Source organism: Filicampus tigris, chromosome 2 (assembly GCF_054856515.1).
Source record: "Filicampus tigris isolate MCC_2025a chromosome 2, RoL_Ftig_1.0, whole genome shotgun sequence".
In the NCBI taxonomy this organism is placed as follows: domain Eukaryota; kingdom Metazoa; phylum Chordata; class Actinopteri; order Syngnathiformes; family Syngnathidae; genus Filicampus; species Filicampus tigris.
Genome location: NC_141218.1, coordinates 11,876,064 through 11,899,332, shown reverse-complemented (window position 1 = coordinate 11,899,332; position 23,269 = coordinate 11,876,064). Strand labels below are relative to the sequence as shown.

Genomic DNA, 23,269 nt, shown 5'->3' with positions numbered 1-23,269 from the left:
ATTTTGACTGTTCTTGTCAACAGTAGAAACGGCGTTGTGAACACTAAGCTACAATGCCAAGAAGAGTGAATGCGACCCAGGATTTCTTTTCCAAAAGACTCCACCTGGAAATCAATCAATAGCATGGACTTTTTTTTTTTTTTAGACACATGCTAACCATTAACAGGACATGGTTCCGATAGAGGACACTGACTGAATGCACATCTTTATTCACTCCCATTTCATTATATATTCGTGGACTGGACCCCGCCCTTACATCCCTCCCTTTTTCCCCAGTGCTGCACTTCACCTTCAACCCCAATGTATGATGGTTTCGTCTAATTGAGCAGCAAGGAAACGGTTCTTTTGGGGTTGGAGGTAGCTGCTGGTTTGGATGAGAAATTAAGATTAAGCAGCAATGCTGCGGCGCGTAGTGAGAGTAAATGGCCACAAAGTGGAACCAGCGTCCCCTCGAGATGCTGGACCATCTGTTGGGGTGTCAAGTTGCTTTTGTTAGGTTAACCTCATCTTCGAATGGCTTTCTGTTGCCTTCAGGGTGTCTGATGATGTACGAATGGACTCTGAGCGGAGAATAGAGTTTCAGATATTGCAATTTCCATCATTTATATCGCCTTTGGCTAGTGAATTATTCAGACTTGACTCATTTTACCCTGCTACCAATCATTACAAGTTGGACAGAGTGTGCTGAGACGGCCCTCTTGAAACCTGTTTTTATTATGACCTTTTGGAGGCTCTCAACAGGCTACAAAATGCACCAGTTTTGCAAGCGTGTGTATCCCATTTAAAATGGATGAATTTTAGGGATACAGAAGGCGACGCTTCAAAAGTCCCTGAGTCGCACTTTCGACAGAGCGACAGATGAGTTTCACTGAGTGACACCAAATCGGTTGGACATGTCTGTCATAACAGGACGTACGAAAATGTTTCAAGAACCCATGCCAGATATTGAATCTGTGAATTTGTCCGAATGAGCCCTAAAAGGAAGCAGGAATCCTAAACAAATGGATGACGCCAAATTGGCAATTACTTTGACGACGCCATTGAATGTTGTCAACTTTATTGTGTCATTGACACATTGTCAGAAGGTCAAGCTTTTGTCTCTGCCCATTGCATTAATTAAACCCTTCCCTCTGTTGTTGCTTCGTATTTTTTGTGGTCTGCATCCGGCCCTGCTCTCTGTTGTTACTTTGTATTTTTGTATATTGTCACTGTCCAGTGAAAAACACTTGTCCATTTTTATCAATTTTCTTATTTTTACTTGAGTGGTGTTTCCGCGTTACAGACATCGCATTAACGTGAAAATTAAAAAAAATTTAAAAATTGGACATAAGTGTTTTTCACTCAACAGCGACTTTTTTACTTTGCCATTTCCATGTCCTGTCTGCGTCTGGGTCCAAATTTCGCCCCTCATATTAGAAAAGATGTGATATGAATCAGACGGAAACCCATTCAGTAGTCTCTCATTGTTTCTAGTGCGAGACACAAATCAGAAATTTGATTCCTCTCCGGCACTTCACAACTTCTAAGCCCAACAGACATCAATTAATAAGAAACTAACAAATTTTAACTGTTACTACAGATGAGCCGATAACAACTGCTCTAGATGAGCAGGGACAATTGCGACAAAGGGACATTTTGTCTATGGAAAAAAACTTAAACAGAACCCTCACACGGTCATCTTCACAACCTCACATCATCTGCCTCAAATGAAACAGACGATAGGGTTTTTAGTCTTGTTGCACATATTCTTCTCCTTCGTGGCAGTTTTCACATCTACTTTGATTAAAGATTCCTTTCCTATGGAAAATCTGCACATCTGTCTTCCAGGTATTTGTTATAACCTACATGAAGCAGGCATTATAGAGCATAGATCATGTTAAATGTCTAAAAACAACATCAAAGTATCAATCACACCTACCTATTCGTAGATAAGGGCTCATTGAAAGCATACGCTTCAGTATATCATGTTTTCTGCCTGTATTGTCTGCAGCGTACATTCATTTAAGTTAGAGTTGTCACATTAAAAGTGTGATTTCCTTTGACGTCCATGTTTTATTTGGCTTAAGAGCTGTTCAGTCGAGAGCCCAACATGATGGAGGCTTTATTGGGAGACAGCTCAGAAATCACCGTCGCCTTTACGTTCATATCACACCGTGTTGGCTCCTTTGAAATGAGTGGACCATATAAGCGTATTTCTGATGACAGATGGGCCCCCAGAAATATGTGTTTGGACTGCAATGAAATGCTACTGTCCCTTGGATTTGTTCTTTTTTTTTTTTTTTTTAGGAGGAGGGGGTTTATCCCTGACTGCATTCCAAAAACGACTCCCCTGGGAGTCAATCTGTCCGTGTCATGACCCGTAATGTTGGTCAAGTTTACTCCTGGTGACTTCCTGCTACTCTCCGGCGTACCGTTTGACTGTTTACTCCATCTTGTCTTTTGCCTCTCTGTTAAAGCTGCTTCTCTGCACTCAGCTATGTGGCCAAACTGCCAGCACGTAGCCTTTTTGATTTGAGCACAGTACATGTGGTTGAAATCTGAGGCGGACGGCTGCGCTGCCAAGCCACAGGCCTCGTAATGGAGAACTGGCGCAGGAGAATAAGCCATTGTTCTTGATGCTAGTCGCTGGCTGGATGCTGGATGGAGGAGTTAGGAAGGATGGAGGGAGGGGAGGCCATTTGGAAGTTGACTCTTGCCTAACGCACAGCCCGGGGTCAAAGGAGAGCCCCGTAATCTTGTTGTAAATCCAGCGTGTTGTAAATGCTGCCTGGAAATCATTTGTAGGGACAGGATGCAAAGATGTTAGTGAGGCAATCACAAGGGGTTGATATCCTGCTGTCAGACAGACTTCAGGCTAAAATAACTGGAACCTGGACTATTCTGCATCAAGACACAGTGAAACCCCGATTATTGCAGAAGATGCAGTAAGTTCCAGATGTGTAAATTCATGATTATGGAGAGACCTTTTTTTTTTTTCTATATATGTTTTTGTTTTCTCCCTTCCACACAATTGAGACACACTTACAGTATTATAGTAGACTACATCCCGTTTTATTGTTGGTACCCCCGCTATCGCACAGATTTTAAACATTTTTTTTACATAAACACAATGTTTATTTACCATCCTCCCGAACTGGGATGACGCATAGCTTGAAAAAAGAACACTTTGCTTCTTATTTGGAGAACTGGGAGCGAGAGTGTGAAAACAGGCACTTAATAATACTTTGAAACGTGTTTTGATATGTTTAAATCGGAAGTCAACCCAAACATATTTATATTAAGAATATGTTCTATGCAGGCCCACTAGTTGAAACACAGCATTCTGATTAATATTGTGTTTGTGGAATATGAGTTACGTTTGGGTTGACTTCCACTTTAAGCATGTTTTACATGTTAATATTTGAACAAAGACAATGTGAAAACCTAAAATGAGGCAGGGCCTGGTGGGGTGTGATGTCTGCGTGAGGGTGGCTGGGCATGAGCTGTGGTTGACAGCAGCTCACGCATAAGTGTGCTCATAGTGTTTGTGTTTTCCTGTTCTCTAGCTATCCAAGTAACGTCTGACAATTGTATCCGTGACTGGGGCTCTTCTTTTCTGACATGCGAGGGCATTAAAATAGGAATAAATAACTATTGTCCCGTTTCCCTGTATGGATTACTTTTTGGCTATTACACCTCCCACGATCCTACCCACATGTTCTGCCCAAATCCACCAACGCATTTTAACAAAATACCCAACCGCAAACTGCCTTTTTTTTATGCGAGACACCCGTCATGCTGCGTTTTAGTGCTTCAGTACTTCATTGTTTGGATTCCCTCCACTAACTCTCATCAGGACTTTTGTCCTGTGCATCAGACAGCTGTTTTCAGTTGTCCTAACAACCAACTGTGAACTCTCTACCAGTACCACACAGTTGGTCACTAGCGGGCGAAGACAGTGTAGATGTTTCTCGGAAGACCAGGCGGACCTAAACGAAAAGAAATTAGCGGATGGACAGCTGGTCTGGGGTACCGATGGAACGCCAACGTCTGGATAAGCAACTGCTGACTAATTGAATCCACATGGCAAACACGTTTGTTTGTTGTGGAATGAACAGTAACCGTCGATTCCTGATCGTCATGATCTGTAGTGCGATTGTTTTATAGACTGTGTAATAAAGGGAGAAACTATTGAGTCAGGATGGGCTTCCATACGAGGAATTATAAATACATCTGCTTCTGATTGACCCTGCTTTACTGTACAAACCTCAATCCGTTTTCAAAGTTAACGACAGTCTGACGGTTGCAAATTCTTGTTGTCAAGTCACACCAGAAGCAATTAAACATGCTCCCCAGTTAATTACTCCTCAGCCACACCTAAAGATTCCGCCAATTATAGGGTTTCAATTTGTCTTTACCTCACACTGTGGCGTCAGAAAATTACAATCATGACAATACCTTGTAAGAAGTTACTGCAGACAGGAATGCTGACAAATAACATCGAATAATAATAATCAAATAAGACGAATGCAATAAAAAGTGTCTGTGGGGGCGGGAGCATGACAATAGTGGATGTTCTGGTGAGCATTAACCATTTATTTTTCTAACGGTTTTTTGTGCCTTATGAAACTGCCACAAAATTGCATGCCATTATTTCTCAAAATGTTGATGTGGAAACTCCCCGTTTAACTTATTTTTTGTTTGAAGGATGTCTCCACCCCAACATACAAAAATCTTGAAACAGCCGATATGTATCATAACACATTGGACATTGTATAAAAGGAGAGATGGAAACACTTGTTGGCTACTTATGATAAGTCCTCAGAGTTTAATTTGTCTACTTCATTTTGATGATGACAGTGATTCTGACGCAGACACCAAAGGTTTGTGCATGAGGTGGTTATCTATCAAGGTGAACAATTTGGTGCATATCCTATCTAGAACTGTTTGGCCTTGGAGGAGACTGGCTCTCTGATGGCTGTTAAATAATTCCCCATACGGGAATCCTATTGGTACAAATTCCCATATGTTTGTGTGGGACCTCGACATTGTTGATTCTTCCAACGGGCGCCCGATCTCAAGGCCAGAGTAACACCCGGAGAGAGCGAGAAAGTAGGAGCTCGGTTTCCATGTTGTCATAGCCGATGGTGGATAAACGAGCTGTTCTAACATCACAGGAGAAAGCAGCCGCTGTCCGATAGACCAGCTGTTTCCTACCTCTCTGCATTTCTTCGGAAGGTGACGCTTGAAGTCGAACTGTAGCAGTGTCATTCAACTCAACGAGCGTAAAGTGCCAGAAAACACTGGCACAGCACACAGAAGCTCCTCGTTTCGCTCTGCAAAAACACAAGCCGTCCGAAAATACGTCATCTTTGCAGTTTTCTTCTTTGTTTTCCTAACTTTTTTGTTTTGATTCCAACTGTGGTCTTAGCTGGCAGCTGGCAGCTAGCATCAAGCTACGGCTAACAATCAATCCAAACATCATGTCTACAATTGTGCCTGAACAGTTTTGGCTCAGAATGAATGAGACCTCCTCCTGTTGCACTCAGGGACGTGCAAAGGTGTGCAACGGGGGTGGCATTCACCTGAGGGGGGTTACATCTCCCCCCACCATCTCAGCTGACGAACAATTTCCAGTAGGCAGCAAAATAGCTTCAAATGGAAAAATACACCAGGCGCATGCGTGTCAACTAGAAAAATGTGCCATCTGCACTAGGGCTGCACGATGTTGGAAAAAAATGACATTGCGATTTTTGGGGGGGTTGTGATATATATTGCGATGTTAAAAATAGAATTTTCACCAGATGACTTGAATAGATTTGATTGGGAATAATTTGGTTAACGCACCATGACATCATTGTATTCATATAATATCGTTTAATCCAGACTAAGGGGGTTCATCCTGTGAATGATGATTGCTGTATACAAAAGGGATCACAGAGGTCATGTCTCTGTAACATAATGGATTATTTAACATTGTATTTCACACAACCAATTCAGGGTGTCCCCCTGCCTACCGCCCACGACCCTTGTGAGGATAAACGGTATAGATAATAGATGGATGGATGGATGGATGGATGGATGGATTTCACACTTCAATGTAAACAGCAGCAAGACATTAAACATATTTTAAACAAAAAAAAAAAAAGAGCAGGTGCACTAGACCCTTGAGTCATTTAAAAAAAATAGAAGAAAATAAAAAACCTCTAAAGCAGCAGCAGAGTTATAAACACCTTTAAACTAAACTATAAAATATTTAAAAAATAAAAAGCAGGTGTACTAGCGCCTGAGTTGTTTACAAAAATATAACATTAAGATAAAAAAAAAAAATCTTTTGGAAACTGCAGAAAAGTTGTAAACAAATTAGAACAAAAATATTAAAACTTAAAGAGCAGGTGTATTGTTCACTGTCTGAGTTGTTCACAAAAATATAACAATAACTAAAATGGTCTGTAAAACATATTGCATCCGTGATTTGTCGGTGCTGTTTGGACTGGAGTAGATGAAGTTTCACCTCAGATCCCACTTCTTAGTTTAAACTGCTCATACAGGGGCTTGTGACGGCGATTGCAGCAACAACGGCGAGACACTGTTAGCAAAGGATGTTTTGTTGTTCTGAATCTTCCTTTTTCTAGCCGAAATACTTTCATATTATGGATGTTGACTTTCTTTTGGGGACTAAATCCACTGCCGCTTCTGCCGTCGTCTCCATGTCGCCTGATAAGAGCAGACAGCAGAGTGGAGGGGCAGGGGCCGCTGACTGATTGGCAGGAAGGAGGGGGTGAGCGAGACAGCCTGTGTAAGAGCACGGAGTAGTTTGCTGCTTTTTTGAGGCAAAACAAAAGTTTGCGTGTTCTAAGAAAAAAAAAAGTTAAAACATTGCACGTCCTACGATGTGACTATCGCGCATGCGCTCATCGCAATCGCGATGTTCAAAAGACACATTGTGCAGGCCTAATCTGCACCCACCACCACAATACCCACTACCCATCGACAATCGTTTAACGCGGAAGTCACCCAAACATATATTTTTCAAGAATATTTTCTATGCAGGCCCACTAGCTGAAACACAGCATTCTAATAAATATTGTGTTTGTGGAATATGAGCTAAGCAACAAAATCCACCCGTTTTTAGCCATCTCTGGGGGCAGCCATTTTGTCACTGACAAAATGTCGACTGAAAAGATAATGACCAATCATAGCTCAGCTTCAGAAAACAGGTGAGCCGTGAATCCTAGCTCCGCCACTGACTCTGAATAACCGAACGGCACATTTAAATAACACACTGAGTTTCCAAACAGTCACCGTAAAGCAATGTGTAAGGGAACATGCTACAACAGATGGAAGAAGCCACTCTTTTAGAAGATGGAATCTCAGACTAGCTGAGTTTTAGCCACCTCTGACATGTAGTGTAGCTACGAACCTGAGAAGGTTTCCCCTAAGAGTCTTGAAATGTGCTTGGTCACAGTAGCCGCCGCCGCTATGCTTGGCTGGCCCCCCGTCTGTACCGCAAGCTCCACATGTGCACACGATTAGGACGGTGTGGCAGATAATCCATAAAGTTCAGAAAACATTTGATGTGATGGATGCCGTCGCGCTGCCCTCTGCGCTCACATCATCATTAGTAGTCGCGCCGGTGCGGGTGATCCATCCCCATTGCAAGTGGAGGTGTCAGCCGGTAGAAGGCCGGCGGACTTTATATCCTTCACACCGTTTCCTTTCTTTCTGAACCACAGAGGTGGGAAGTAACAATGTACAAATACTTATGTTATTGTTTTTAAGTGGACTTTTCAGGTATTTAGTTTACTTGACTACAGTGGTGCTGTTGATTCACACGAGTAATTACATAGCGATATTTAACTTATAAACAAAGACGATGCTCGCAGCATATATTCATTTTTGACAGATAATACTTATGCCTGCATCATTATATTGGCTGTCTACATGTGTTGCTGCACCATTTGCCTTTGAATAACCATTGATTAACGCCGCAATGTTGATGCTATTCCTGAGCCTGTCAGTGGAGTTTTGCATTGTGTTAGCATTAGGCTAGCAAACTCTTTGGTGGTAAAATTAAGTGGACTGGTTAAATACACAATTAGTTACTCTTTGTTTTGTTTAGTTTGACAGTAAACTTCAACTGGGAGTGGCAATAAACAGCTTGAAGCCGCTTTTTTTAAGAATTGTTCACTATCTGCCAAACTGTTGCTGCAACTGATCTGGAGAACAAAGATCGAATTTAAGAGAACTGCTCGATGATGCCTAAAAGAATAACACTAGTCAAAAACAAATTTAAATCAGATAGGGCTGTATGTGTCCTGAAACATATTTTGGACAGTGAGTTCAAGAATGTTTTTACTTTTTTTCTAGCGCAACAGATTTTCTTAGATATTTTTATTTTTGTTTTTACGTTTTGACTTATAAAAGGTTGCGCAATTGTACAATGCATTGTAATTTACAGCTGTTACGTTGCTGAACTTACACCTTAATTCATAAATATTACTAAATATATTACTATATTAAATAGATTATTATTATTATTATTATTATTTTATTTTTTTAATGAAAACCTGAGGTGCTAGAGAAAAACCGAGGGCAGATTCGAATCAGCACAAAAAACTAAACAAGTTTAATTGCATGTCTGATTTAAAAAATATAGTAAACATTTGTTGACAATGTAATTCGTGAATTGTCATGTGACAGCCTAAAAACCACCAGCTTCTGTCCTCAAAAATGCTGTTTGATCTGAAAAAAACACATCAAAATAAGGTCTCTTTTTTCAGTTACCATTCGCTTATTTAGCATTTTGTGTTTACCCTACTCAGTTCTAGGAACACAATTTGATAAAAATCAAACCAAGGCTACATTCAATATGTCGTGAATTTTCTTAGAACAATAAGCTAATAAGAGAGGGAAACTATTTAGTGTGCAGAGGAAGTATGCGTACTTCTACTTAAGCACACAGTCTAAGTCATTTTACCATCTTTGCCAAAGTGTGGCTTTTGGAAGTCTCGGCAAAAGTATAACATGTCTGGGTCACAACGAGACACTTGACTGATGAGGCCGGGAGAAACGGTTTCAGTTTACCGCAGCGCCAGAGGGAATCACACGCGATTGGGAAAGAACACCACATGGACCCAGTTGGATACTAAGTATCAGCTCTGTAGATTCGTGACTGGCATGGTGGCAACTTAACAAATACCAGGGCGGCTACACGCTGCTGGTAAGCTTCCTCCAAAGCTTGAGAATGATGTTGGCACTGACATTGATATATGCAATTATTTGCCAACTTCTCCACAGCCTCCCACGCTTGGTCAGTTGTGATTCGCAAAGCTTTGTTGTCTTCCCCCCATGGCATGCAAACTGCGGTATGATTTGGGGGAGAAAAACAAGTTGGTTTTTTGTTGTTGTTTTTTAACAACCCCATCCGATCAGGATTTTTCATCAAATGCTGGCTCAAGCCGAACCAGATTTGTGCTTGTTTTCAATCGATTGTCTGTTGCTTTCATGTAACAATGCGGCTATGTTTGACATAATATATGGAGCGCCAACCCACGCAATGTGTGGTTGATCCCGACGAGAGAGCTGGTTTGATATTGTGAAGATTATCCATCCTCTTTGGCTTGGCAGAATTTGTTAAGAAGAGACCCCCACCCACCACAGTCTTGCTCAACTCATTCATCAAGTGCTCCATTGGCTTGGTTGGGTCAGCACATTCCAGCATTTCCATCAGCATTGGTGGAAACACCACCAACCCGGATAATTAACGACAATTATGGATTTCCTTAAAAACCTTCTGAGGCGTTTAAAAGCACCCTGTAAACTTCCCACTAGCACCTTCTACCATCCAACTCCATTCACCTCTTAACAAGAACAAACATTATCAATCGGCCAATTGAAAGGTGTTAGAAAACACACACAGGTATGTTATGTTATGTTATCATAATGTCGGTTTCAATTTGGTAGAGCTGTTTTAACTTTGTTAAGAATTGTGTCTTTATGTGAGAAGAAAATGTAGCACTTTAATTATGGTACTTGACACGTTTGGCATTCATTTATCTATACAGAGCCTAACCCAGACAGGGTTGTAATACTGTAGTTTTGAAATTTTCATTATACCAGTAGTTAGTTTTTATTTCGTTTTGAGTTTTGTTTTCTAAATGAAGTTCATTTAATTTTTTTTTTTTGTTAGTTCCGTAATTTTTATTAGTTTTAGTTTTTTCGAAAACTCTTAATTTTAGTTTAGTTTCTATTAGGTTTAGTTTGTTTTAATTATTTTTTGTGAATTTCTAGTGTGCCAGATTAAAAAAAAAAAAAAAAAACATCACAGAAAGTATTGAGTAGTAAAAATGCAACAAAAACATTATTTTAAAAACAACAATCTGTAAATTAAATACAGGTACTGTATAGACTTTGAAGTACAATGAGTTCAGTGCATAATACATCTTCTAAATTTAGATGCATCACAACACTAACGTCTTCTAGAAATCTAGGACTAGCAAGGTCTCACTTTCCATCTCTTGCTTGTCAAGTTGCCAACTTCTAAACTGTATTTGTGGCTTGAATTCATGTTAAGTATTATACGGTGTACAATTTTCCTTAATATATATATTTTTTCATATATGAACCAAAAAAAGGAAAACACTTGTTACCTAGCGTGGCGTTTCGGGCTGAGTTAAGTGTCAAAAACAGCCATGCCAATCCAAACACGCAAACTGTAAGCACGGCTGTTGCCTCTGAGTAAAATCCTCTCGTGGCGCTTTTTTATTGGCTTCCGCTAGATTACATCACTTCTAGGCAACACGGAGGAAAAGGACAACTCCCAGACAACTGTTCAACCTTCCATCTTCCGGCTAAAAGCGGTGCTGCAATATCAAAATAAATACATTTAAAATAAAGGCTCATGTATTAAATTAATTGACAACGATGAAAACAAAGGACATTTTCACTCTACTTATAGCTAGTTTTAGTTAGTTTTGTAAACATAAAATGTAGCTTCAGTTATAGTTTTTTTTAAGCATTGTCAATTCTTATTTCAATTTAATTAACAAACATGTTTCAATTTTCGTTTTAGCAGTACATTAGTTTTCGCTCGCTATAATAACCTTGTTTGGAATTAGTTTCAAGATGCCTGCGTATTATATATTCGATATTGTAATAGATGGAAAAGAGCAGCCGTCTTGTCTGGGACTTTCGCACTAATACCTTCTATTAAAAAAAAATAATAAAATCACTGGCATCACACCAAGCAGCCATCTCCGAACACCCCGTCGGATCAGTTTACGCTGAGAAAAACCGCCAATGCTTTGCAAAGATCCAAAACTGACATCTGATGGCAAATGGAGACGTTGGCTTGCAAGTTGACCCCGATGAAGACGCACCCACGGGGACGAGCTACCGCATGACTGGAAAAACAACTATTAAAGAAATAATTGGAGTTAATCCATTCATGATTTTCAATGCGTTTTCATTGGAAGCGACATCTCAGCTGTGTAATTTAAATTAATTACTGACGCATAACAACCTGTGGTTTAAACTTTGTCAGCTCATAGTCAAGCATTCGAGGTTGTGCAGTACATGCGGGAGTCTCGTGTTCATTGTGGGAAAGAACACGTTTGGATGCAATCTTCAACCTGTTACTATTGATATGATCTGAGGACTGATTGATGTTCTTGTTTTTTAGAAAATAGAAAGGCTGTGTCTTGGTGGGAATTGTGTGGGCAGGTAGACCCCAGAACACAAAAAAGCAGCCTTAAGTGAACTTTAGAAGCTTCCGGAGACAAAAAAAAAAAACAACTCCAGAGACTGAAGTGAACCAAGAAAGTGAATAAGAAGCCTTTTTCACGCACAAAATTTCTGCTTCAGAGCCATAACAATAGTAATCCCCTGTGTGCTATTCACAAACTCACCGATCCGCATTTTTTGTGCTATTTATGAAATGCCCTAATATGCCGTCAAAGCGAGACAGGAAAATACTGACAACAAAGTATGTTGAAGTGATCCATCTTGACTCAGAGACAATATTTGTATTTTGGGAGAGGCTAAATTTTGCCTGGATTATTACTGGTGAGTGTTTGGTAAATTAAATTGTCTGTAAGCCATTTTTAAGGGTATAAGGTGGGTTTGAAATGACTAAGTGTTTCGGGATCATAGTTTTGGGTATATTTATTGTTTGAATACCAATATCTGAATTTCACATTTTAAGGCCAGGTATCAAAGTTTTTCACTATTCTCCACTCGCTATTTGCGGGGCATTACTGTACAGTATTTTGTTAATTTATGATGTTTTTTTCATTAACTGGGTAATTAACTGGGGGTTTTTTTTCATCCCTTTTCCATCATTAAATCTGTTCCAGAAAAAAACAAATATGTTTTGCATTATGGTATCAAACTGTTGTTTTTGGCATACTGTAACAAGCCTTCTGAAAAAAAGATACAGTATTTAGATTTCTTCATTAAAGCATAAGTCAACCCAAACATATTTTTTTCAAGAATATGTTCTATGCAGGCCCACTAGGCAATATGATTAATATTGCTTTTGTGGAATGTGCGTCTAGCAGCAAAATCCACCAGTTTTTAGCCATCGCAGGGGGCAGGCATTTTGTCACTTCTGTCAACTGAAAATGACATCACAGATGCTCAGGGCTCAGATAACGACCACTCGTGGCTCAGCTTCAGCAAACAGGTGAGTTGTGATTGGTCGTTACCTGAGCCTTGAGCAACTGTGATGTCATCTTCAGTCGACATAAGTGACAAAATGGCCGCCGCCATAGATGGCTAAAAACAGGTGGATTAACTCTTATTACACAAACGCAATATTTATCAAAATGCCTCGTTTCAACTAGTTATGTTGATCCCTGTTATGGGATAAGTTTGTGATACATGTTCAGTTGAAACGAATAATATCGGCAATTACACATACTGTATTTTTAGCTGGGATGTAGCGCGATTTGCATCAGGGTGCGGTCCGCTTGGGATTATTGTATAGCGTCACAAGAAAGCCAGCATCAGGTGTGACGTATAAAAAAACTCAACAATCACCACTGCTTTCAACCAAAGAGGGTGGGAAAAGTGAGTGTATGGTGTTTAAATCCACACCAGCTCTATTACAGCTCTGATTCTTCCTTGACTGGCGACTAGGGAAAAGCCAGAAATTTCCAGAATTGAACATTCTGTGTTTAAGGGGCTATTGGTACTTTAATGTGTGCTGAGGTTAGCTTCACTGCACCCTCTTTCACACATCTACAAATGTTATTCATCTGTTAAATACCATGAGGAATAATAAATAATAATTTCACTCTGAGTAAGTACAATTGCGAGTAAAATGAGACATGTTCATCTATTAGCTATACATACTTTCTGTTTGATGGCATTCCGTGATATTTTGCTAATGTAAAATATGTGCCTTGGCTCAACAAAGGTTGGGAAACACTGCATTAGTCCTTTCTATTTCATGGTCTTTTTTTTTTTTGGTTTACAATTATTCACTGTAACATCAAGCCAGATCACGTAAAATATGCAAAAAATGATGGCGCCGATTCCTCCAACCATCTTCTCAACCAGTCCTGAATTAATCTGCTTTCAGACACATGTTAATCCAAGGGATGTGGGCCGGATTCCAAGAAACCGAAATAAATCAGAGGCTCCGGATTACTGTACTGCGAGCGGAGCCACTGTAAAAACAGAGGGGCACCGCAACTCAGCACATCATTTATTCGAATGTGTCAGCAGCAGGAAATACCCTCTCACTAAAAAAATAAAAATAAAAAATCTGAAGTTAATCACTTTCACAGCTCCGAAGAGACACTGCACCTGGAGACACGTTAGAGTGCATGGGATGATATCTAGAAAATTGAATGAAAATATATCTCTAAATACATTTGATTACATTCCATATTAAAAGAATATGGAGATACTAGTGAGGAAAATATAGTCCATGTGCATTCTGATGAGGACAGACATTTAGCTTTTTCCATACCCATCAAATGTGTTACTGTGGTTGATTGAGCTTTCCAGCATTTTATTCCAGAAGACGTTTGTGGTAAACTGACTTTAATGAACATTAAGTCCTTTTATGACTAACATCCATAAACTAAATTAAAGACACCTCCCCCCTACACGTTTATTGACACATACAATTTGGAGATACAGTAAATACCATAAAGTTCCTGACATTGTTAAATGTCTCCCTCAGTTAAAAAAAACAACAACAACATATATGGAACCTCTAAAGTCAAATATAATTTGCTTTGGGATCCTGGTTATACACATATATACATATATACAGAGCTGGAGAGGAAATTAACTCTTAACACACCCTACGGCACATAATTGCTCACGATAATCTTTTCGAGAACTCTGACTCTGAATTGGGCCATTGATGACTTTAATGGGAAAAATCACTCGGAACATGCCTCACATCCAAAGATAATCTCTCAGGATAATTTTTAGAGGCATCCAATAATCAGAAATTCACAGATTTTTATGAGAAAACCCCCTCACCAACACCACAGGCTCAGGATAATCTTTCGATAATATCCAAAAATTGGACCTTTGCTGACTTGGATGGGAAAAATCATTCTTAACACACCCTACACCATGAGAAAATCTCCCAGGATAATTTAACATACCTTATATAATAAATATACCGGTATATAATCTCTAATATACTCTCTAATGTATCATCTCTGTGCATAACCTTAAGATACATCAGGAAATATTCAACTTTGACCAGGTTGTCGGTATGTGTGTAAGGCCGTTTTATTGGAGTTCAAGGTTCCAGATATTTGCATATTTGCACCCTGATAAAATGCTGTGTCTTGGTTCCTTCTAATTCATGTCTTCATGTGGATGACACTGTCACGCGACCGCTATTGTTTCTCAACCACTTGTCCTCTTTGAAGGCCCATTAATTCTGGTCACGCATGCCGTTACTTCGTAATTCAAGCAAGACGCGTCCCAACCGTTCTCCCTTCTTTCTTTGGCATTTGCCATTTGTGTTGACAAGAAAGTCAAAGTCGTACCAACTCGGATCATAATGTGTGGTGGGATGCCAAAAAGTTGGGTCAGATCCAAAGATTAAAAAAGCAGAACGTTTGTTTGCATGGAGTAAACAAACACCAGTGCCTAGTGATCAGTAATTAAAGTATCATTGCCTTTGATGGGTTTTGGTTCAAGTTCAATATCCGGCATTTGTTGTATTTTACGCAAGAGGTTAGAGGTGAAATTCCAGGATGAAGCTAAAATGCACTCAAACCTTTAAAGAGTAATTTAAATTGACCTCTAAAATTTGGAATGCAAAGTCAAACTTTAGGCCTTTTTGCAAAACTTGCTGCTCTCTCACAAGAAGCTAAATGGCAAAATGGGCTATCCACTTCTATGCCTCTCTGTGACTCCACCAGTCTCCCTGTATCTCTGTCCAGCTGCAGATGACATTCTGTGACACTCTAAGATCAGCGCCACTTCCTTCTAACAGTATCCTGTTTGTTGTTGGTACTGTTGATCAATTGTTTTGTGCCGTCTTAGTCTTATGATGTTGAAATGTGAACAGCAAGATGGAGAGGACTGAAAATAATATGCCAGTTCTAATTGAACCAGAATGCGGGGATGTTGTGAATTTGCTAGTCAGCTTCTTGTTACAGAACAGAAAGTTGTGGGAAAAGTACTGACACATCAGATAGTTGGACATTCGATGACTGTCCAGCCGTAAAGGGAGACAGACTTAGAACCGCAAATCAAGTCAGTGGAGTAGAACATGCCAAATAATCGAGTAACATGACTACACAATTTAACAATCTGACAGGATACTTTTTAATGTCACAAAAAGGTGCAAATGCAATGGTAGAATCACTACTTCTGCGTGGCGGTAACGATTCGGTTCGTGTGAGGTTCCATTTGAATTATGTATACCTTAAGAGGGAAAACATGGGCTCCAAAGAACAGGTATGAATCTTTATCGGATTTTCTACATCACAGACAATTTCAAGGTGTTGTATCAAAATCGACGCTGCAGTAAATTGCTCCCAAGGGCGTCGTATCATAAATAATCTCCACGAGCTCTTTCAGCTCTCTGGAAATAGTTTGGAAAGAGAAAAGTCGCAAGTGTTTCTCTTTATAAGTTAAATATATGATGTTGACTTGACGATACGTGAGGTCCAATCTATAATGATATGTCAGTCCTGTGCTAAGTGATGACAATACTTAACTGTGGAGTTATGGGATTTTTGTCAATTGAATAGATGGAACGAGTCACGTATGGTGGTCTCATAAATGTTAGGGCCGGCTATTTTATGGACCCACCACGAAGGCGGTTGATCAATCCCAAATTTCATTGTGATCCAAAGAATACAAGTGGCTGCCACAAGGCTGTGTTTCCACCAAAGGAATAACAACTAGTCATGCAACACGTGTCTTGAACCCTGACCAGACCGGATCTCAAAATGATGGAGGTCACAGAGAGGCGACCACATTAGGGTTGTTTGGAACGTCTTCAAGGCTTGGAACAATCGTACCAAGGTGAATTGGTGCTCAGCAGATCCCTTTTACGCCTAGTATATTATTATTATTATTACTTTGTAGATTCCATCAGGATGTATTGGATTTATAGGGGTTCATCTGGCGTATCTGAGGTTTTTTTTTTGCTGTCACAGTTTTAATGTGGAACATGTTAAAATGTTGTGCCTTCAAAACATCCATCCACTTTCTATAGTGCTTGTTGTCATTCGGGTCACGAGGTAGCTGGATGCATGTTAGATGACTGAGGCGGGATACACCTTTTAATGGTTGCCAGCCAATTGCAGGTCTTCATAACGGTGCTTTTGATTATTGTCCGTCCAAATCGTAGGTGTCAAACTGTGGTCCACCATGGCCGCTTTCCTGCATGTTTTCCTACTCTCGCTGCTGCAACTCACCTGATTTCAATGATCAGCTCATCAGCACCCAGCACTCGATAACGGCCCTCGAGAACCGGGGTTTGATACCTGTGGTCTAGATTCTCAGTTATCGAGGTCATAATTTGCAGGTTAAACCGAAGCAACTGGACTGTTTGTTTGTTTTTGTTTGTTGAAGGTGTTTCTTTAATTCAAAAGCTTATTCTGTTCCAATTTAACCCAAAAAGCTTTTACAGTTCCAAATTTTTAAGGTGGAGTCTCCCTATCTGTATGTGTGTTGTAGTTGAATATCCCTTAATTTTTAGGTGCAAATGAACTCCCATGCATTGGTGTTACGGCCATTGGTCGCTTGCTCCTCTGTGTGCAGGTGCCATGCCGGATGCTTTTCCAGGCATTAGAATAGGTAAACCCCCTTTTTGTTGGGCACGCCTTAATTGCATCACTTTGCGGAGGAGCAGCAGTAACGTCGACTGGGAATGCGTTTTACCTCCATACCTCTTTGTCAACCCCCACACCATCTGGGGACAATTTTAGTTGATTGGCATCAATAAAGACTCACTTCACCACGTGGGATTGGACATTTGGTAGTTTTGTGTGAACTCATGAATTGTGTATGCTCTCTGATCCCCAATTTGCTGTGTCAATTCGCCGTGTGGTTAAAAAAAACAAAAAACATTCTATATAGCTTCGACGGTTTAAATGCGGGTAAGATTTTAGCTTAGTTTAGTTGACATTTTGCACGCATTTGTAGTATTGTTTTTGGATGACTTCCACTAGGTTTTAGAGTGACACCCTTGGTCGTATTACATTTTGTTAGATAAGTTAGTGTAGTTTAGATACTAATATATATATATATATATATATATATATATATATATATATATATATATATATATATATATATATATATATATATATATATATATATATATATATATATAAAGAGAGAGAGAATGTTGCCTCAGCCCTGGCTAACTGACTGACCTCTTCGTACAGTTTGTCAAGGAGATGCTAATTTTAGCCTAGGTTCCTAGAGTCTTCACCACATGTTCATTTACAGTAAGTCTGACTAATAATGTGTTTTGAAATCATACTTTGAGCTATATTTGTGGTTTAAATGATTAATATGACAATAAAACTACTGTATCCACTCAATTTTAAACTGAGTACTTGTAAATCCAGAATTCAATGTGTGACCATCCCACTTGGAGACTCCTCGATGGAAACACAAACCAGATCAAGTATTACGGTTCTAAATTGTAACTTGGCAAAATGAACTGAGCAGCACTGCTTGGTGGAAACACGGCTACGCTCTCTTATAACAACCTTTTTCTCCCAAAAGCATATTTCAGATTACTAAATGGGCAATGAAGGTTTTATTGTGTGCATTAGGTCGCGCTGTTGCCGAGCCAACTAGCGCTGTAACCCCTTAAAAGTGTCTCGTCCATCATCACACGCCAACGACATCCAGCTTTGAAAAACACGCGTGACAGCAGAGACAGACACGTCTCAGTGCCTCGGACTGACAAGTTGTGGTCTTATCTGAGCTGAAATGAAACACATGTACATTCTTTCAGCGCCGCCAGTGCAAACAGATTTAAGGCCTCTCACTATTGGCAAGCCATAAAGAAATTGCAGAAATGGCAAAGGAGTTTGAAGGGGGAGCCAAAACACTCATAGAGCGTTCTGCCTTGTGTCGAGGCGGAGGAATTTGAACCTCGTAGGTATGCCTCATGGTGGCCTGAGAGTGGTTTTGCTCGGCGAGGGATTAAGGGATTCTTATGGATCTTATCGTGTTTTAGTGGGTCCTTTATGCCGGTCACGCAACTCACGCAGATGACCACTTCCTCTTAAAGTGTCCTGACACTCCCACTGCCAAACTGAGTGTGAGGTGGTCTTACATTCTCAAACTCACGCTACACCACCTCACAATAAGTACAGTGTACGACAAATTCACTGGGCCATGTTTATAAATCAACTCAACTTCATCTCTCTGCTCACCAGGCATACCACCACCCGCACTCTCCGTCTCAAAGTCCGCACTTCTTTTGGTCAATCGTCTTTTCAATTTTCTGCCCCAAACACTCTGGAACAAATAAAAGAACTCCCCTCATTCATTCCGATATCAAATTACCATATTTTCTGGACTATAAGGCTAGGTTCACACCGCAGGCAAATACGACCCAGATCAGATTTTTTTTGCCCATATGCGACCTATATCTGATTTTTTTACGACAGTCCGAACGGCTCACTTCCGATTTTTTCAAATGAGACTTGGGTCGTTTTCATATGTGGTCCTAGATCGGATACGTATCCGATCCTTTCCAATGCGTTCGCGGTCTGAACGGCCAGGTCGCATATATCCGACATTGACGTCATCCGGAGCCCAAAATGTGCTCCGTGCAGGCAGAGGGAAACTGCTGGCAGCAGCGGATCGAATCTGCAAAGTTGTTTTGAGTAACACTATTAACTTTATATTTTACTTGAATTTAATCCCACATGAAACATGAAGCATAAAGTGGACATTTATGGCGATCGTAGTAATTCAGCCACTGCTCAGATCGATTCATTTTTTACGCACGGTTATGACGTGACATCATCGTTAGTGATGTCTCCATGAAATAAGATATTAAAGCGTCACCTCGTGATGAGAAAAGCCTCTCCTCATTATTTCGCCCAAAGACTGTAGTGTATTTCTACCTCCGACCTAATCACTTTACTATATAAATGCCCCGACACGTTGGACCACATTTACTTCCGCGAAACACAACGTCGGGAGTGACGTTTCTCCTTCCGCGCAAGCGGGCCACATTGATGACACATGTGTTCATATAGCAGAAAGATCCGAGTTGAGCATTAAAACCTGCGGTGTGAACCTAGCCTAAGACGCACCTTCGTATAAGCCGCATCCATTCTATTTATGACAAAATAATGAAAAACGATACATAAGCCGCACCGGGTTATAACTAACTATAACTATATCAGATTGTACAGTTTGTTTTGTTGCGTATTTGCTTTTATTTTGCTTTATTTTATTCTACTGTCTGCATCTTAAGTCGGCATTGCAAATGAGAATTTGTTCTCAGTTGCCTTACCTGGACAAATAAAGGTTAGATCAAAATAAAAATAAATGTTGCATCATTCAACAATTGGAGGACAATTTGTGTGCTAAAATGTTTTGCCTTTTTTACAAAAGATGTTTTCAAGGAAAGACAGGTAATAAAGCCTCATAATCTGATTCGTTCGGCTCAAACATGAACGGAACGCTTGTGAAAAGATTTTGTCTTATTTTGCTGTGTTTGACACAAAACTGTTCCAGATACATGGGAAATTATCATCAGCTATTTGCTGAAAAACTCACAAATTCATGTTTTTTGTGCTTCTCTTTAATACCGCAATCCAACAACAAAGCTATTATTGCTTGTCAATTTTTTAAAATATATTTTTACAGGTTATATTTTACCAGCGTACTTGGAATTTTAATGCACTTTTTCCAAATCAAATAATGTGTAGCCATTTGTTTGTAAGACAAATATAATATGGTTTTGGGATCATAGTTAGACATATATTTACTGTTTAAACAATTAATATAGTCAATTATAAGAAATCTACATGGTTGACAATTGTTGTTGTTTTTTTGCAGCAATGATTTGCAGCAGGGATTGGTCCCAAAGCGCTGTGAATAGGTGGTTTACTGTATTTCTAAAATATTTCCTTATTCTGAACTAGAAAAGCACATTCATGTCTCCTCACATCTTGATTATTGCAATTCTCTCTTCCTCTGTCTCAACAAAACTTCCTTCGACCGTCTCTAATTAGGTCAGAAGGCCGTCACTTGGTTTTTGTCTCGATCCCAATGGTTCAGCCACATCACTTCCATTCTGTCATCTTTGCACTAGCTCCCAGTTAATTTCAGGATTCAGGGCAAAATGTGAACTCGCAGAGCCCTCGGTGGTCAGGCTTCTTCAAACTGATGTCATTTCATTGTCTAGTTTGGTTACTGAGGTCTGCTGACCTTTTACTTACTGTCCCTAAAACAAGATTAAAACCAAGTGAAAGTATTTTTTCTGAGAAATAAAATTATATAATGAGCTTTTCAGTCCGTTGCTCTCTACTTGTCGAATGCATTTCTGTTTAAATTAACAGGTGCTTTTTTTAACAGCAGGATTTTTGTTTTTTAAAGCAGGCCTTCTGGTAAGATCTGATTGTTTATTTGTTCTCTTACTGAATAATGTTTGCGATTTTGTATTTGAACCATGTGAAGAACCATGTGAGTCCTCTATGTGTTGTACCTCGGTTTTTGTGATTAATCCGTTCCAGAAAGTCAGACTAAAACTGAATCATACAAAATCCAAAGCAATATTTCCTACAGGAATGAATGTCAATCCAAAGAATAAATTCCAGAAACACAAAAATATTAACTTTTTTTTGTTTTTTTTAATTTTAAAAAAAAATTGAAAATAACCTTACCTTTACATTACGGTTGTGAAATTATACCCAAAATGATGTTCACAATTATTTTGATTATTATTGAAATCACTGGAATTACAACTATTCATTAACTAAGGAAAACACATTTCTTACTGCGGTATTTTTCAACAAACAATACGTAAACAATTTTCAGTCCAAAATGAAACTTTAAATAAGAATAAATCAATTGAAAACATTTAAATTACCCAAGAATTTAGAATTTACCTGCGGTTAACTAAATGAATAAATAAGTAAAGACAACATATTTTCATTCCTTTCTAGGCACTCGTGACTCACCATGATGCTCCTCATCTCTAATTTTTGCTGTACTTTCTTCTCTCGACATGACCCAGACAGCAAAATTGGTGTGGCCCCGTGATGGGCCACACAACCCACCTGCACTTGGCCCACATACCTCAATGAATGACTATCCTTTAGTGGTCCACATCTGGTATCCACATGTGGTCCCACACAAGGCCCATATCTCAGTCAAATCATAAAACCATAGCTGGCCCTACTCTGGCCCTATGCTAGACCAGAACTGGTTCCTGATTATAGTCCTTTAGTGATCCACATCACGTGCGCGTGTGCGTGTGATGATGTAATCCGATTCTTATGTTTGTGATGTAACATAAGAATGTGTGTAGAAAAAAAAAAATGAAACCGCATTTAAGAGTGGATGAAGTCTGGCTATACATATATGGCCCAGAGTTTTAAAGTGATTTCTGGGCCGGATACTTCACTCAACAAGTGACCCACATCTTGTTTGCCAGAGTCTCCTTTGCCGGTCCTGGGCCATGTTCGGTTCACATGCCGTATGCCAGTGCCGACAATCAGTTTCATTTAATTGTGGCCCAAATCCTGATCACGATTAAAACTTGACAAGTTATTACGCGGCATGATTTTATTTGGAAGGCCTGACTTTTGATAGGATGTGTGCATTTTGGAACATACCTTGTTGTCTGTTGAACCCTTTGGATGAATGCATTCATTCAGAAAAATGAATGGCAGAATCACATTTTTTTTTTTTTTGTATGAAAACAAAATTTTGATGTAAAAGAAGTTATATGAATACGTATATCAAGGTTACACTCTATAAATAAAACGTATTTACCGACTTCACTGTTAGGGACACATAGTCTCTTCACTAAACCTCAAATGCATGTTTTTGGAATGTTCATCCTGAAATTTCAGCCGAATATCCCTAACGTTTTGGGACTTTGAGTCCATTTCATGTTTACATCTTACCCTATGATTGACTGGTAAGCAGTGCAGGGTGTGGACCACCTGCAGTGACCATGAACACCATAAACCACACTGAAAATCATCAGTGCAAATGCAGCCGTTTGAAAGTTTGGCCAATTTTACTGTACATTCTTTGGCTTGGAACAAGACCCGTGCAATAAATTGACACTTTTGGCGCTGATGTCAGCTCATTCTTCAACATGTCAACCTTGCCTAAAAGTGTTAAGTCGGGTTCTTTTGATGGAAGCTGACAGCGTAACAGGAACCATTTTATCATTTTCCACCTACAAGCCCGAGACCAATTTAAAAACAATTTTACGACATGAAATCCAATAGGCGCCTGCGATGCTGACATGTGATTATGAAATGTGGATGGTTGAGCCGCAGGTGTTGGTTCGGCAGTTCGTATAGAAAACTTGCAGGAGCTTGATGTTTTCAGAAGGCTCAAATGATCGCTGTGGTTCTCATTTCTCTTTTCAAAGAAAACTGAATGTTTTCACTTTGAAATGACTACTTTTTTCTTCTATTATTACAACTTTAATTTCCAATTTTCCCCCTGTGTTTTTAAAATCAACATTTTTTTTTCACATGCAATCCTGAATTTATTCTATTGCATTTTTATTCTTGTAAAAACACGACTACCAGTATGCTTGTAAAATTTGAAAAAAAAAAATCTTCTGTCTCTC

At 39.5% G+C, this 23,269-nt stretch overlaps 1 protein-coding gene across 12 annotated transcripts in view; it reads right to left on the bottom strand.

Moving 5' to 3' along the window:
- LOC147151401 (uncharacterized) overlaps nucleotides 1–23,269 on the bottom strand; it is a 144,444-nt gene that overhangs the window by 77,346 nt on the left and 43,829 nt on the right. For 10 of the 12 annotated variants that reach the window (XR_015084783.1, XM_086022633.1, XM_086022625.1 and 7 more), the window contains one exon: nucleotides 5,197–5,315. The exons of 1 other annotated variant lie outside the window; for it this stretch is intronic. Coding sequence is in view for 9 of the 11 variants with exons in the window: in XM_086022633.1 (XP_085878759.1) it covers nucleotides 5,197–5,315 (119 nt within the window). In the remaining 2 variants the exon portion in view is untranslated. Of the gene's footprint in view, nucleotides 1–2,621; nucleotides 2,768–5,196; nucleotides 5,316–23,269 lie in introns of those variants that run through there. One more of the 12 variants, XR_015084789.1, reaches the window with a different exon arrangement.